The sequence below is a fragment of the Impatiens glandulifera genome, chromosome 8 (assembly GCF_907164915.1).
Source record: "Impatiens glandulifera chromosome 8, dImpGla2.1, whole genome shotgun sequence".
Taxonomy (NCBI): domain Eukaryota; kingdom Viridiplantae; phylum Streptophyta; class Magnoliopsida; order Ericales; family Balsaminaceae; genus Impatiens; species Impatiens glandulifera.
Genome location: NC_061869.1, coordinates 14,564,647 through 14,581,957, shown reverse-complemented (window position 1 = coordinate 14,581,957; position 17,311 = coordinate 14,564,647). Strand labels below are relative to the sequence as shown.

The window sequence follows — 17,311 nt, the reverse complement described above, 5'->3', positions numbered from 1 at the left end:
ATTCTGGTGTCGTTATTTCGTTCTTTTTTACTTTTATATTATTGTTTGTATTCCACTACGGTTACTATTATTCCGCTTTCATTCTTGGGGTGATAGTTTTCACCACATCGGCCTTAGCTAAGCAGGTGACTAAGGCGATTGTGTTCGAGACAAAACCATTAATGACTTTTTATTTTTCGATCGAATTCTATCAGTTTAGTCCCTTTAAAGTAGAATGATGACCTAAGTTTATTGTCAAAACGATTATCTTGTCTTAGTTAATCATTTTGGTTTTTGTTTGTTGAATTTTTTTTAATTAACATTTTTATCATTTCATCTGTTTTTCAAAGATCATTTTATGAGATATTTTCAATCAACATTCTTCACTGATTTTCTTCGTCTGCTTTTCTCATATTAAAGACTTTTTATTTACATTTTTCACGTCAAATTAATTTTTATTGTTTATCGTAAGTCAATATTTTTTATAATTGACGTTTTTTTGTCAATAATTTTTTTTACTGTCTTTCTCAAGTTATATTTTTTACTCTTTGTAATTAGCACTTTTTATGTCAATCACTTTTGAATATTTTTCACAAGATAAGATTTTTTTAATTGACAATTTTTCGTCAATCAATTATTTACTACTTTTCACAAATCAAGATTTTTTTAATCGACGCTTTTTTTTGTTTAATCCATTATTGACTAGCTTTCACAAGTCAAAATTCTTCCCATTAATGTTCTTCACGTTAATAAACTTTGACTACTTTTTGTAGTTTAAAATTTGTAAGTAACGTATATTTACATTCAATTACTTCTTGACTATTTTTCAAAGTCAAGATTTTTCTCAGTGGTTTTTTTTTCATTAATAAATATTAGACATTTTCAAAAGTTATTTTTTTTTCTTATTTGATGTTTTTATTCATATTTTTGTTTGTTTGTTGATGTAAATGTTTTCAATGCAAATGATGTTAATACATGCATCTGTAAATGCAATTTTACGAAGGGTCGATCATTTCAAGATTCTTCATTCATATTATTTTAAGACCTCCAAGTATATCATCATCAAGTATGGAAAGGAATATTGTCCTCAAGTTGTCCAGAAGATCCTTCATTGTCTTTTGTGATTTACCTTGAATGTTTGACTCACTAGCTTGAGTAGACGTTGGGATTATTTTCCACAAGAGTTGTTCTGGAGTCTAAGCTATAGTCGCGGTCTTGGGACCTGGAGTTATTTCTCATGATTGAGAGATCATGTCTTAGTTTAAGACCAATAAAAAGAACACAATTATTGTCGACTTCATATTTATATCGGACATCATCACTAGCTCGAGTCACATTGAGATATCGTACGAATGACTTGATAGAGTCATGTCAAAACTATAATAGACCTTTCATTGATGGAGTGCATCATCTCTCACTTTTTATACCGTGATAGCATTTCTCGCATGCTTGTTTATCCGCAATGCATTGCTCTATTAAATGGTTGGTTGTTCTAGCTACCTCTTTTGTTCGAATAGAATAAAAAGTTCTTCAAAATGATATAACGAGGCCACTTCAAGTATGTTGAACGTACCAAACGAATAAGACATTTGAGGAGTGTTGTTCATTGTCGTCTTTGTATTTGATCTTCAGTCGAGCTTTAGAGATCTGAAGTTGTGGGTTATAATCAAGAAATCTTGTCATGAATTGAATGTTGATAAATAGAGGTGACCACCCTGAATCACGTATTTGTCCTTAACATGTTCATATACTTAAATTGCTTTGAGATGTCATTATTTGTACATATAGCATGTCACAACTCCATCAAACTATAACAGGCCTCCCATAAATGGAGAGCATCATCTCTTGATTTTTACGTCGAGTTAGCATATTCTGCATGCTTGTATATCCACAATTCATTGTTTCATTGTCATTTAGTTAGTTTTTCAAGTTACTCCATAAGTTTGAATTAATTCAAATATTATTCAAAAAGATAAAATGGCTTACGTCCATCATGTTGAGCATACCCGTGTATAGGTTGAGGAAACAATTTTCATTCTCGTTCGTGTGTTTTTCATGATCCTCTTTGTCTCAAAGCAATGGAAATTCAAAATGTTATGAACACGTCTTATGGAGTGACGATCCTTCAATGTCTACATGCAATACAAATGTTGTGCATGTGAAGCCTAATCAACTATGTGGATTTTGTGATGCTTTCAATTAATGAACCTCGTTTTTGGTTTTGTCTTGAACAACTTGTAGATCTAGAAAGATGGTTAAGAAAAGAAGTAGCATTAATCATATGATGACCCATGTCATTATTTATGCATACCTAAGGGGAAGTAGGCACACACTTTCTAACTCGTCGTTTTTATTTAAAATGATGTATTTAAAAGTGGGGGTTAATAGTAAACAAGATAAATCGTTACAAGAATTCAAACATCGTCATCGACTTACAATGCACACAATGTTTTGCAAAGTATAAGAAAATTTTTATGCTCAATGGATACAAAAAATCAAGTTTTCTACAAGCTCCTCATTTCCTCGTCATTTGGTCTTTCGCCTTCTTCGTTTTCTTTGGCATGCCTCTTGTAGAAACTTAGTCACAAAGGTCAAATCTTTTTTTTGAGATTGTCGTCTTCGTGTTGCTCCGCTAGAAGAGTAAGAAGCATCATTCTTTTGGTTTGATTATAACATTTATGGCTAAGTCATTATCCTCGGAAGATGATATCTTGTCTAGCTTGAACATCTCGTGGTTATCCAAATGACTAAGGTTGTGACGTAGACATACCTACAAGACAAGCAAACGTGATGTCAATTTTTCATTTTTTTTGAATATCAGAATGTACGAAATATGTTGGTTGACGGAAGTGAGTTAATAAGTAGATGATAATAAGATTACTGATCAACCGAAATGAGTTGATAAATGTCGATAAATAAGAGATGATTGAGTAATAAGAAATATGTTGGTAAACGGAAGTGAGTTAGTATGAGGAATATTATATAGTTGATTGTATATGATTATGATAATTTTATTATTTTGTTTTTAACAGTAAATTTGTGCGAAAATCTCACTAATTTATATTAAAACATTTTAGTTACATAATAAAATATAAGAAAATGAGTTATATGATATTTTAGTTTTTATCAAGTCAACGGAGCTATAAATTTGTTGGGAACCAATGTACAAACATGCATTCAATTGTGTCTATTTAGTTTTTATTTTGTTGAGTAAATTCACATTTACTACCATCACAAATGATAAGAAGAAACGGACAGAACTAATAAAAACGAACTGAATTGTTTTAAACTTAATTGAATTAACCAAACCAGAATTGAGCAGCTGAACTGAAACCAACGATTGAGTTTGTTGGTTTAGAGGCGATCCAACAGCTAAACCGATAAATTATGGTTAAAATTGAAAAACATATAAAATTTTAACTAAATTTATACAAAAAAATATTCTTGTTTCTTTCATTTATACATAAAAAAATATTACTTTAAACCGTTTTATATATTTTTTATTATTATTGTTTAAAGAAAATTTTATGTATACTAATATCATTTAACATATTTTTTGAATGAATAAAACAGATTAAAACTATGACCTATAACTAATAAACTAAAACCGACAATTCAAGATATTTTCAATCAACAATAGTGTTGGTTGTACATTTTAGTATAGAAGCTATTGAAGGACCACTTATACCCTTAATTCGAACCAACGTGGAAATATGATGATTTTATTAACACTTCTAGTATCTCTCAAGTTCTTGGTATTCTATTTTAAGTTGTATTAAAATCGTATTATAATTTTATATATAATTAATAAAAAATAATTTAATATATAATAATATAGTTAAATATTATGTTAATGTATATTATACTCTCGAGTAAATCTGCTAGTGTTTTTGGTTTTTGTGTTTTAGGTGCCCGATATATGGGATGACCCTAGGCGGTTGTTCTCAAGGAAATCCATATATAGTCGTCCATGGACACTTTTTTTTTTCTAGGTTCCTGAATAATTCATCGATACTTATATTGCTTACCGTCGAAATACAAGAGGAAAAGACAACCAAATGTTATAACAAGATTGTTTAGGAAAGTTTTCAATTTGTTGGACCATGAATGAGTTTATTCACCATTTATTTATATATGTATATTTAAAAAAAAAAATTAAGTTCATTGTACATGTTTGATTTTTTCGAGTTTTGAATTCATAAATTGAATTAATTATTTATAGGTGAGAAGTAGGTTTTTTGGTAGTTGCATATATTTAATTCGACTGGTGATTTCAAATTAATTGGCAGGCCAAGGAGGGAACTGTGAAATTTAATAGGGTCTAGCAATAAATTGGATTTTTAAAATGAGTTTTGTGAGTTACAATGAAGATGATATTATAAAACTATTTTAAATGAAAATGTTTTCAAAATGTAACAAAGATTGGCTATCAATAACTAGACTAATATTTTAACAATTTTATTATAAAGAATTATAAGTTCAACTAGATGAAAATTTGTTATACACAAAGATTAGTATTGATTTTTAATGAAAATTAATTATTAAATTTAATAATTAAGAGTTTTGAGATGGGTAGCAAAATATAGACTAATGTTAGAATTTGGTCAGGCACAACTTTTAAACGCGTTTGATGAAATTGTTGGTTTGCAGGTTGATTCGTCCTTACTTACAATTTTTAACGTTTAATTAAAAATATATATATGTCTTAAAGTTATAGCTTAACGTTTAAATTAAATATATATATGTCTTAAAGTTGTAGCATATACATTATAATTACACACTCAAATCCTAAGTTATTTAATTTTTATATTTTGAATTCAACTAAAATTATTATAGTATCAATTCTAATAAGTGTTCAATTCAAATATTTCCTCACACACCAACATGTTACTACTACAAATTAAGATTTAAATTAATAAAAATGTTAGACTCGATATCTAATAATAAAATATTATGTATATATATATATAAGAATATCTCAATCTCAATTAAGACTTTTTAAAAATTGAATTCATATAATTTGATATATTATATATTGATTCTTATTATTTGATTTACCAAAATAAGTTTTTATTATCCATCAAGGTTAGATAAAATAAATTACAATGACTACCAAAAACCATTGCTTTTGTTTCTTTGGATTCTTCCGTCAATATTAAATATTACTTTTATTTTCGTCAAACTTAAGTCAGATATGGATTCAGATTATTTAATTAACTTGGATTATTTAAAATATAATAATTGATGGTTTTTGAGGTTGTATAATTTTTTTTTTGTCAAAATATTTAAAATGTATTAATATGTAATTTATATATATATAATGATGCTTAATTTTTAAAGTGTCTGGATTGCCGGGTCGAGAGCTGTGGTTAATTTGGATATATATGTGAGAGTAAATTGATAATTGGGTCGGATTGTGGGTTGACCGACCCATAAACTTAAAACGGTTAAAAATAAAATTAAAAATGTTATAGGTATAGTTCGAACATGCAATCTAGTGGGTTGACCCGCCCATAAACTTAAAACAGTTAAAAATAAAATTAAAAATGCTATAAGTATATAGTTCGAACTTGCAACTTAACAAAAACAAGTACAACCCTTTTAACCAACTAAGCTAATTATAACACTTTATATTTTAAATTCAACACCAAATTTAATAAACGCGGTAGTTCATCGATGATTTTTAATCCGTCCTACTTCTTTTTTGACTCTGCGCTAAAAATTTCACTATTATTAGTGAGCAGTAATGGAAAATTCTGTCATATTTATAGAGATAGACAACACAATTCATATGGATATAGTAAGTCTCGCCTATGCTACTTTAATGTATTTATATTTTTCTTTTCATTCGTAATACGAGAAAGAAATGGACTCTAAATATTAACTAATTGAGTTGAGGAATCAAACTATATTAATTGTTTTACAGATCGTTTTGCAATGTGCTGTGAAAGTAAATGAATATTTGAGTCGAATTGTTGGTTGACCCGCCTATAAACTTAAAACAGTTAAAAATAAAATAAAAAATGTTATCACATTTTTACCGTAATATTTTTTTCACAGTTTTTTATATTATTATTCGTGCAAATACAATGAATAAATGCTTGATAAGATAATATTTGATTAATTTAATTATTTAAACGAAATGGTTAGATGACCATAAATATGCCCCACGTAATAACTCTATTTTATTTTTATTTTATTTTTTTGCATTGTTTAAGGCAGCCTAATGACAATATAGGTAGGTAAGAAATTGAAGAGGCCGATTGAAAAGTAGGTAGGAGAGAAAAGTAACGGCAGGCAAGGTTTGTCAAATTTAGTCGGTGCTTAAATATTTATTCATTTATTGTAGTAATATATTAAATTATACTAGGTAATAGATCAATACTGTTGTTCTAATTGATATGATAATTAATTTTAATTGAAAATTGCTCAATTATTATTTGATATTCGAATTTGGGTTGGCTTAACTCTCAAAATTTAACAATTTGAGTTTCAATTTTTCAAATTGAAAAAAACAAGTGTCTTTTTATTACAATATATTATTTTATTTTTCTAATTAATTTGACATGTGTATAAATGAAATGAAATTTATAAATGTTTTGAGAATTAAGTTGGGTGACCTGCAAAACAAATGTATAAATTAAAAAAAAAAATAAAAAAATTTGAATAAAGATAAATTTAATATTCTTATAAGCAAGAGTTAAAAAAGAAATAAATTATAATTGCTTATTCATATCAATATATATATATATATATATATATATATATATATATATATATATAATTTTTATATGACTTGTAATATGAATTAAATGTCTTATTATGATGAAAATGAAAGACCAACAAGTCATCATATATAAAGACATCCATTTATTATTGTATTTATAAAATATTTATTTTTACATATATTTGAAATATATAACTTTGTATTTGGTTTATCAATTTAGACGTATTTGTATTTTAAATTAAGTATTTTTTTTTCTTAAATATATGCGTTACAAACTATCGAATACTGTTGGAATGTTTTTAAAAAAATGTGTTAGGGTGAATAGATAAAGAATTATAAAAAATAATTATTATTATTGTTTTTACAAATATCATAAATTAATTAATAAAATGAAAATATGATGAGTTTGTTCATATAAAAAGAATCTCAAATAACTAAAGATGTGATTCATCGCTCAAAAATTGAGTCAAATATGTGAAAAGAAACCAAATTTCTAGATTCAATTAGCAACGAGGCCTTATAAAAATACATATAGAGGGATTTATTTGAAGCTTTTATTATTACAATTAAGAAAGTTATCAACAACAAAGAAAAATGAATTTAAAGACAAGCATATTCATGGGTGCACACTAAAGATAAAGAATGAGATACAAGTTAAATTTACACACTCTAGAATATAGAATTATAATTTTTTTAAAATATTCTTTATATTCTCTTTATTAAACATTTGTTCTCAAAATTATATTAATTCTGTTTGGGTTGTTTTGATGTTTCAGAATAGTTATGAAATTTCCAATTTACTATTAACTAATAAAAATTCTTTTAAAAGTATAATATTTAAAAGTTATAGAATCTATATTAATCATTTAAAAATGAAAAAAGTTTCTTATAGAATTTGTTTTGCACAAGAACAAAGTTAATTGATTTGTTTGTTGGGGCACGTAGTAACACTATTGGGCCTTGTTCAACCAAAGTCAAGTTTAACATGATAAAAAAAAATTTAAAAAGGTATTGTTACCCTTAATACTATATATCATTATAAATTGAACTCGAAAACTTTGATGTATGATACATAAGATATTGTCTTTTTACTAACTATTAGTTGTTTGGAAAATGTAATTTTGGTTCGATTTATAAATTAAATATGTAGAAGGTAAAATAGTTTTATAAATATTATTAGTTTTATAATTGTAGGTGTATTTATTGATTTTGCTAATGCTTAAATATTTTGCTTAGACCATTATTATAAATTTCTTTTTTTCTCAAGAAAAAGATTAAACCATAATATAATGCTAGTGATCAAGCATATTTATTAGAAATCAATTGGAGATTCTTTGTTGTATGTTAAATGATAAAGTAACATTGCAAAATATAAAAGGATGGCACCACAAGTACTTGTACTAGAGAAGTTGTTGACTAGCAACAATTTGAATTATTCATAACTCCAATCCAAAAATGACCAATTCAAACAAACATGAAATCTAAACTCCAATATTATTTTTACTCCACATTATATTACTTTTTTTATTAAAGAAAAACTAGCATGATACACCACAATCATGGTCTCTACTTAAACTTAAAGCGTTTTCAAATGAAATCGAACCCGTGACTTTGTGGTCTCTTAAAACGAACTTTTTTTCGCTTGGTCTAAAAGTTTATTTTGAGATTCACCCATTTATTTTTTACCATTGTTATAATTGTTAATCTTAACTCACATTTGTTCATGCATACATAGAATCCCTCATTCATTATTAAGAAAAGAGATCCAATCTAAAGACATAAATACATAACATTAAGTAGAAAAACATGATTACCATTCACCAAAAAGATGATAGATAGATACATGCATATATATGTAAATAGAAGAAACTCTCAAATCAAGTATGAGGCTTCACAATACAAGTGGAGATATGAATGAGAGTTCAAGATCCATGGTCCACTCTCTCTCAATCTTTATTTTTCTCTTCTTCATACTTAGCTAGGGATACAAACTAGTACTTAAATAGAACACGCCATTTCTCAATCTCTTACACCACCCTGTAAAATTGCATCAAATATGTAATTAGACAAATTATTTCTCAAGTTCAATATTGAGAGAGAGGGAAAGAGAGAGAGAGAGAGAGAGAGAGAGAGAGAGAGAGAGGAGAGAGATACTTGGAGCAGTCAGTTCTGGGGTCAATCTTGTAGGGAACAGGGACACGGCATTTTCCAGGAATTCCGGCTGCGGCGGCAACAGATTGAGCAGGCAAAGATCCTGAGAGGGATTTCAAGCATACGCAGGCAGTCTGGCGATCGGGAGTGGTTTTTGCTGCATCATTAAGTGACCTCACACCGGTGCAGCAGTTGGTCGGTACGGCGCCGGCGCCTCCCCCAGTCAAATAGGTAATGCAAGGCCTCAAGTAAGAAAAGACTGCAGGACATGCTACTGCATGTGCTTGGGGTGCAATATTACTCATCATCATTATCATCATTAGAACCGCACAAGCAACATTCATCTTCTTCATTGATCCTGAGCTTGCCATCACAAGAAAGATATATAATATTAATTGTAGCTCAACAACTTATAAAAGTCTTTGTTTGTTTTTGTGAGAAACTCTGCACAACCATGCTCTTATTATATACTGAAATTGGGACCTCTATCACTTCACAAGTGTCCTGCATGAACACACTCAGACTAGTCACCTATATTTATTACATTTTCTTTTAAAATAATATAATTATAATAACTCTCTCAACAACTCATGCAACTTGAAATTGCAATTAAATTTACTATTAAAAGTTATTAAATTAAAGTCACTTTTTTTTTTATGTGTGGTTGTGGTGTATAATACTAACTTTTTATATAAAATACAATAATAACCCAACTTAATAAACTCCATTTTATTCCCTTCTAATATACCATATATAATATTTAATATAATAATCAAAGTATTAAAAAAAAATTATTTTAAATTATTATTTTTTGTTTTATCATTATATATTAATTTTTTTTTATTTTTTGTTTAAATAATTTAAAAAATCTCAATTTGACCCAAATATAAGGATGCGTTTAGTTTGATTTTGTACACTAATATATCATTGCTAAACTTAACAAATAGTTATAAAATGCATGACAAGAGACGTTAAATAATAATTTAGGTTTTAATAAGAATTGTATAGAATAAATTAAAAATATTATTGTAATTATAATAAATTAAAGTTTATTTTTGTGTTATAAAGTTACATTATTGGTTGAAAAAAATAAATAAATATAAGGTGGGAGTAGAGATAAATTTTATTATTTTTCCAGTCAATCAAATTGCACCACGTTATTCCCTTATTCATTTCTTTTTTAAATTTTCCCTCTCAATCATTTCTCAATAATTAACATCGATATGGTAATCTAGAAACCAATCGTAGTTTAAATAAAAAAATTCTTTTAAAATACATAATTTTTTATTAATTTATTATCATTTTTCTATAAGATAAACATTATTTTCTCAATTTTTTTTTATAAATTCTCCAAATTTGTATTTATATTTACAATGAATCAAAAGAAAACTTTAACTGTTAGATTACTTCAAATTATTAATTTACATTTATAAGAATATATTAATTAATATAATAAGTTGATGAATTGATATATTGACTAATTAGTTATTCAAATAATTGACATAATCAAAAATTCTAATATCGTGTTTGATTTTCACTTGAACGATTTGAATGAAAATAAAAAATCATAATTATATGATGACATACTAGTTCTCCTCCATTTAAAATAAAAAACTATCTATAAATTTTAATTAATAAGAATTTATATAATATCATATTAGCAATAAACAAGTATTAATTATATATAATACATACCATAAATTATAAATAAAAATTCAAAAATAAAGTCATACTAAATTTATTAACAGCTATTAAGATAGGACAATGTAAAAATGGTGTCAACCTAAACGTTGAAATGTATCTTTTTTATTTTATTAAGAACACATTATCACATTATTAGTTGACTCAATTTGGGATATGGATTTAAGAAAAAAAAAAAACTAAAATTAATTATTATTTTTTAAAATATTTTATTGAGATATTAATTTAAATTAAATAATTTTCTAAAATATATTTTTAATTTACAAGTACAACATAAAAAATTCAATATTTGAAAAACTATATTTATTTAAAAATATTGGCGTTAGTTGACAGATGTGCTTTGATATTCGGTTGGAACATAAAGACCCGACAATTAATTGAGGGTCCTACTTATATACATTTAATTCCTAATCAATGTTTTTCATTAATAAGACATTTACTATTATATATTTTTTTACTTATTTTCTTCTATATTTTTCAAAACAACATTTACAAGAATCAATATATAAAGATAAATGAAATTCTAATTAAACACTAAATTAATAAATTAAATAAAAATATATACTTAGATAGGTTCTATATTTAAAAGTCAATATTATCATATCTAATAGAAAAATAAGTTATTTGAGTTTTTTTATTAGTTAAATTATTATAATACTTTTTTTTATAACTATAAACAAAATTTTATAAAAATTAAATAAACATAATTTTTTTGTTAATAAAATAAGTGATTGAATAATTGAAAAATTAAAATTAATAAAAATAATTATTAAATACTAAAAAAACTGATAAAATTATATATATATATATATATAAAATTATATATATATATATATAATACAATATGATGCTTAATTTTTAAAGTGTCCGGAGATTTTCGAGTCGAGAGCTGTAATTAATTTGAATAAATATGTGAGAATAAATAGATATTTATGTCGAATTGTGGGTTGACACGCCATACACTTATAACGGTTAAAAATAAAATTAAAAATGCTATAGGTATGGTTCGAACTTATAACATAACAAAAATAAGTACAATATTTTAACCAACTAGGCTAATAACACTTTATATTTTAAATTCAATACAAAATTTGATGAACGTGTTGGTCCATCAATTGTTTTTAATGTCATAATTCTCTTTTGACTCTGCGCTATAGATTTCACTATTATTAGTGAGCAATAATGAAATAATTCCGTCATATTTATAGAGACATGAGACATAATACATATGAATATAGTAAGTCTCGTCTATGCTATTTTAATGATAGTCTTTACATTTTTCCTTTCACTCGTAGTATGGGAAATAAATGGACTCTAGAAGTCAAACTAAATGAGTTGAGAAATCAAACTGTATCAATTATTTTAGAGATCGTTCTGCAATGTGAGAGTAAATGAATTTTGAGTCGGATTGTGGGTTGATCATCCCATAAACTTAAAATGGTTAAAAATAAAATTATAAATGTTATCACATTTTTATCGTAATATTTCTTGTACGATTTTTTATATTATTACTCGTGAAAAACACGGAATAAATGCTAATTATATAAATTCTTATTAATTATATATATATATATATATATATATATATATATATATATATATATATATATATATATATATATATATATATATATATATATATATATAGTTGTGAAAATGAATTAGAAATAATAGAATAAATATATTTAAGAAATTTATTTAATAATTGATTTTGATTTAGACCATTTTCATGTTAAATGGCATAAAACAATATTTTTAAATCTATATTTTTTAGACTTTTTTGGGTCTCGTTTGATGAAGGAGTTTTTGGGATAAAACTCAGTTTTTATCCAAAATCCAAACATATTATCAACTATTAAATCAAATAATTTTATCATTTAAATACTAAAATTATCCTTTAATTTTATCTTCTCTCTAAACCATCATTCTCTTACCTATATCATATCTTCTAAAGTCAAAGAGAAAATTAGTTTTTAAATTTTAAAATCCAATTTTTTCTATTTTTTATTAAACAAAAAACTCAGACAAAATAAAAAAAACCACTTCCTAACCAGGCCTTGTAGTTTGACCGTGGAAGTGATTTCTAAATTTATTTTTCATATAAATATGGTAATTTGTAATAAAATCGAACACGTACCTGCAAAGATTATTATTGAAACATTTAATTTAGTGGGTCCGGCACATTTACTCCAATATTTCAATTTTTAAACCATATTTATTATTTAATTTCATTAACTAAATAAAAATTATTTATGTCACTTCAAATGAAATTCTTTTATTTTATAATTATTGTAATATTCAATTAAAAAAATATACTTTTTAGTAGCTACCATGATACAATTAGAATGGTCATTATAGTACTTATTAATTAATTAATAAATGAGAGTATTTAAATCGTAACCCTTATTCCTTTTTCAAATAATAAAAAATTTAAAAGAAATGTATATATGAAGATGAGAAATGATTTAGGAAAGAATTTGTAAGAAAAGAATGAGAGATAAAATGACGTGAGATAATTAACCGAAAAATAATAAAATTTTATGTTACATAGTATAATAATCCCATAGTAAGAATTTTCTCAATTGATTAATCAAATTATTTAAATTTCATTCATTTAAAATATATATATATATATATATTTAATTTATTTATTATTATATATTAATATGTTATTTCAAAACTGAAAAAAAATACACTTTTGTTTTTCACCACTTTGACAATAAATTTCTTATAATTGTTTAAGCTCAGCAGCTTTCAATTATTTGAATTCTTCTTTTTCTTCCCCAAACACATTTTTTCTATCTTGAATAGTAGCGGCAAAAGTTCGATTAGCAGATTTCAGACAGAGAAGTGGCTGGGGTGGTGGAGTTCTTTCTATCTTTCTTTGTCTAGAAAAAATAAGTTTTCTATTAAGAGCAGGAAGATTGGTCCTTTGTTAGTAGGCGAGGCGAGGCGTACTGTCTGCTTGTGTACGGACAACCTCAAGTGAGTGTTTAGGGTAAAGCGACACAGAACATTGTAAGAGAGTTATTGTAAGAGAGTTAGGAGAAGTCAAATGGTCAAATCGAACATCGGTCTTCAATCGACTTTCTTAGCAAACCCTAAATGTACTCACGCATTTGGGTACGGGGAGGCTATAAGTTGTACCATGAATGTCATTAGTGGTAGAGGGAGAGTTCTAGGGGTCGGACATCGGCTAGATTCTGTGTCCACAATTAAAGAAAGGGAATGCCTCTAATTAACACACAACCTATGTTGCAAACTAAGATCGAAGTGGTGCAACCAGATTCTCGTAAGGCTGAAGCTCATACCCCTATGTAATAGTGGTAGGCGGTAAGAAACAAACTATTTGGGTCGATTAGGGGCTTGTTTGATGTTGGGGTATTAATTTGAGATATTACCTGATTTTTATCCCAAAACCCAAACATAATATCAACAATCTAATCAATTCTTTTATCCATTTAAATACCAAAATTATCCTATAATTTTATCATCTCTCTAAACCATCGTTCTCTCACCTAAACCATATTCTATAAAATCAAAGGGTAAATTAGTTTTTAAATTTTAAAAATTAATTTTTTCCTACTTTTTATCAAACAAGGGATTTTAGGAGAAAACCCAAGTAAAAACAAAAAAACTATTTTCTAAAACAAGCCCAGATGAAAATGGTTCATGTCTGTAAAATGTTCGCTCTGCAAAGTCATTTTTTTTTTTTTAATTTTAGAAATGAATACAAAATATAAATATCTCTTCAAAATTTTGGTAATAAAAGTAATCAAATCGGATACTTATTTAAAAATCAGTTTTGACTAAAGAATCAACACATAATTTATTTTTACAAAATTTGGAAAATAAATATATTATTGACATGTAGAACAATAACACAAAGATTACACGTGAAAAGATCAACCCGTAAGGATTAGTCGCACTTCATAGGAGAAGCATACCCAGCGTTTTAAAAAAAACTATCAAAATTTAACATTTTGAGTTTTTTTTTCTAAATAGACAAAAACAAGTGTTTTTCTATTACAACATATCATTTTTGTTTTTTTATTTAATTAATTTGACATGTTTGTAAATTAAATGATATTTATAAACGTTTTGAAAATTAGTTTGGGTGACTAAACAAATGTATGATCTAAGAATTTTTTTGAGAAAATTTGAATAAAGATAAATTTGATATTTATTTTACAGAAATTCGAAACGACATATTTTTGTATATGATTTACCAATTTAGACGTATTTATATTTTAAATTAAATATTTTTTAAAATATATGTATTTCAAACTATTAAATGTAGTTTGAATGTTTGAAAAAATGTGTGATAGCGGGAATAGTTGAAAAATCAAAAATAAATTATTTGTTATTTAAAAAAATCTGAAATTATTAAAATTGTGGTATTAGGAGATTAATATTGAAACATTCAAAAATTAAGTCCAATATGTGAAAATGATACAATTTCTTGACTCAATTACCATATAGGCCTACAAAAATACATATATATGATTTATCTTTTCTCCATAGGATATATTTGAAGTTGTCATTATTATAATTAAGAGTTATCTATACAACAAAGAAAAATGAATTTAAAGACAAAAGCATATTCATGGGGATGAGTTACAAGTTAAATTTTACACTCTACAATATAGAATTGTAATTTTTTAAAATATTCTTTGTATTCTCTTTATTAAACATTTTTGTCAAAAATTATATTTAATTCTGTTTGGGTTGCTTTGATGTTTCAAAATAGTTATGAAATTTCCTATTTCCTATTTACTAATAAAAAATATTTTAAAGTATAATATTAAAATGTTATAGAATCTATATATAAATCATTCATAAAAGAAAAAGTTTCTTATAGGATTCGTTTTGCACAAGAACTATTGGTTTGTTTTGTTAGTTAGGGTTAATAAAATGATTGATTAGATAGTTGATATAATGGTTGGATTTTTATCCCTTATTTTTTTACCACATAAATCCCTCTTGTTATTCTCTTGGTCTAAAAGTTTACTAGGAGATTCACCTTTTTGTTTTTTACCATTGTTATAACCTAATTAGGACTCACATTTGTTCATGCATACCTAGAATCCCTTACTCATTATTAAGATATTTCATCATATACGAAAAGAGATCCAATCTAAAGACATAATTGAATACATGTAACAAACATAACATGAAGTAGAAAAACATGATTACCATTCACCAAAAAGATGCATATATATGTAATAGAAGAAGCTCTCAAATCAAGATGGAGGCTTCACAATACAAGTGAAGATATGAATCAAGATCCATGGTCAACTCTCTCTCAATCTTTATTCTTCTCTTCTTCATACTTGATACATACTAGTACTTAAATAGATCAAGCCATTTCTCAACCTTACACCACCCTGTAAAATTGCATCAAATATGTTATTAGACAAATTAATTTATTTCTCAATAATGACATGATAACATATACATCTCTTTATTTTCATTCTTCATTTTTTTTTACATTTTAAAATATTAAGTAATTTTTTCTTCATCTTGTTTGATATTTCTTTTATTTTTGGATTTTTACCCTAAACCCAATCCCAAAATACCCTAATGGTCATTAAACAAAACTAGTTTTTTCTTAGAATGAAATGAAACATAAGTTTTAGCAAAAACCCACAAAAATTGAAATCATACAAGCTCAAGAAACTTCTGAGAGAGAAAGAGAGAGGGAGAGAGATACTTGGTGCAGTCAGTTTTGGGGTCAATCTTGTAGGGAACATTGACATGGCATTTTCCAGGAATTGCGGCGGCGGCGGCAACAGATTTAGGAGGAAAATTTCCGGCGAGGGATTTCAAGCATACGCAGGCATCCTGGCGGTCGGAAGTGGTTTTTGCTGCATTATTAAGTGAGCTGACTCCATCGCAGCAGTTGGTCGGTACGGCGCCGGCGCCGCCTCCAGTCAAATAGGAAATGCAAGGCCTCAAGTAAGAAAGGACATCAGAACATCCTATTGCATGGGCTTGGGGTGCAATATTACTCATGATCATTATCATCATTAGAACCACACAAGCAACATTCATCTTTTTCATTGATCCTGACCTAGCCATGAGAAAGAAGAAGAAACAGTGAGATATATTAATTAATGGTGGCTCAACAAAATCAAGTCTTGTTTGTTTTTGTGAGTAAATCTGAACAACCATGCTCTCGTTTTATAGTGAAATTGGGACCTATAGCACTTCACAGGTGTCCTGCCTGAAGAGACTCAGACATGTCACCTCATTCAATTTTCAAGAAAATTAATTTTTTTTTTATCAATATTTTTTTTAAATATAATTATAATAATTATCTACCCAGCGGCTGCCGACGAATTCATAAATTAGAATTAGATGATACAATGTGGTTTTACCTTGTGAGATTAAGTCACTAATCCTAACCTAAATCTGCCTCTAGTAGTAAAAAAATTTCTAATATACAAAATGTCACTGTTTTTGAAATGTCTTAAACTTTTAAGTTGAATTAAAAAAAATAATTATGGGCTAGACTAGCTTCTAATATCAAAGCAAAATAAAATTAAAATAATTATGTCAAAAACTAATATAAAGCTAATTAAACTTAAAAGATAGTTTTAAAATGCATGCCAAATAATAACTTAGGTTTTTGTAAGATATGTATAGAATAAATTAAAAAATTTAGTCTAATTATAATTAAATTAAAGTGTATTTATGTGTTATGAAACTATTTGTACAAGTAGTTTTGAGGTATGATTAAGAATTATATTA

The 17,311-nt window shown here is 26.3% G+C and overlaps 2 protein-coding genes across 3 annotated transcripts; both read right to left on the bottom strand.

Annotated features, from left to right (window-relative positions):
• Positions 1 to 8,481: 8,481 nt before the first annotated feature.
• On the bottom strand, positions 8,482 to 9,304 carry LOC124912274 (non-specific lipid-transfer protein 1-like). 2 transcript variants are annotated; one of them, XM_047452865.1, is made up of 2 exons: positions 8,838 to 9,304; positions 8,482 to 8,807 (listed from the first exon to the last, which is right to left on the bottom strand). In XM_047452865.1, exons 1-2 carry the CDS (start codon positions 9,226 to 9,228, stop codon positions 8,791 to 8,793), a joined length of 408 nt encoding a protein of 135 aa, XP_047308821.1. In that variant the 5' UTR covers positions 9,229 to 9,304; the 3' UTR covers positions 8,482 to 8,790. The 2 variants fall into 2 exon arrangements, with proteins under 2 accessions (XP_047308821.1, XP_047308822.1); XM_047452866.1 differs by having other exon boundaries at positions 8,482 to 8,743; positions 8,861 to 9,304.
• A 6,385-nt stretch (positions 9,305 to 15,689) lies between these two features.
• LOC124912355 (non-specific lipid-transfer protein 1-like) lies at positions 15,690 to 16,723 on the bottom strand. Its single transcript, XM_047452964.1, has 2 exons — positions 16,272 to 16,723; positions 15,690 to 15,945 (listed from the first exon to the last, which is right to left on the bottom strand). Exons 1-2 carry the CDS (start codon positions 16,637 to 16,639, stop codon positions 15,936 to 15,938), a joined length of 378 nt encoding a protein of 125 aa, XP_047308920.1. The 5' UTR covers positions 16,640 to 16,723; the 3' UTR covers positions 15,690 to 15,935.
• Positions 16,724 to 17,311: the final 588 nt, after the last annotated feature.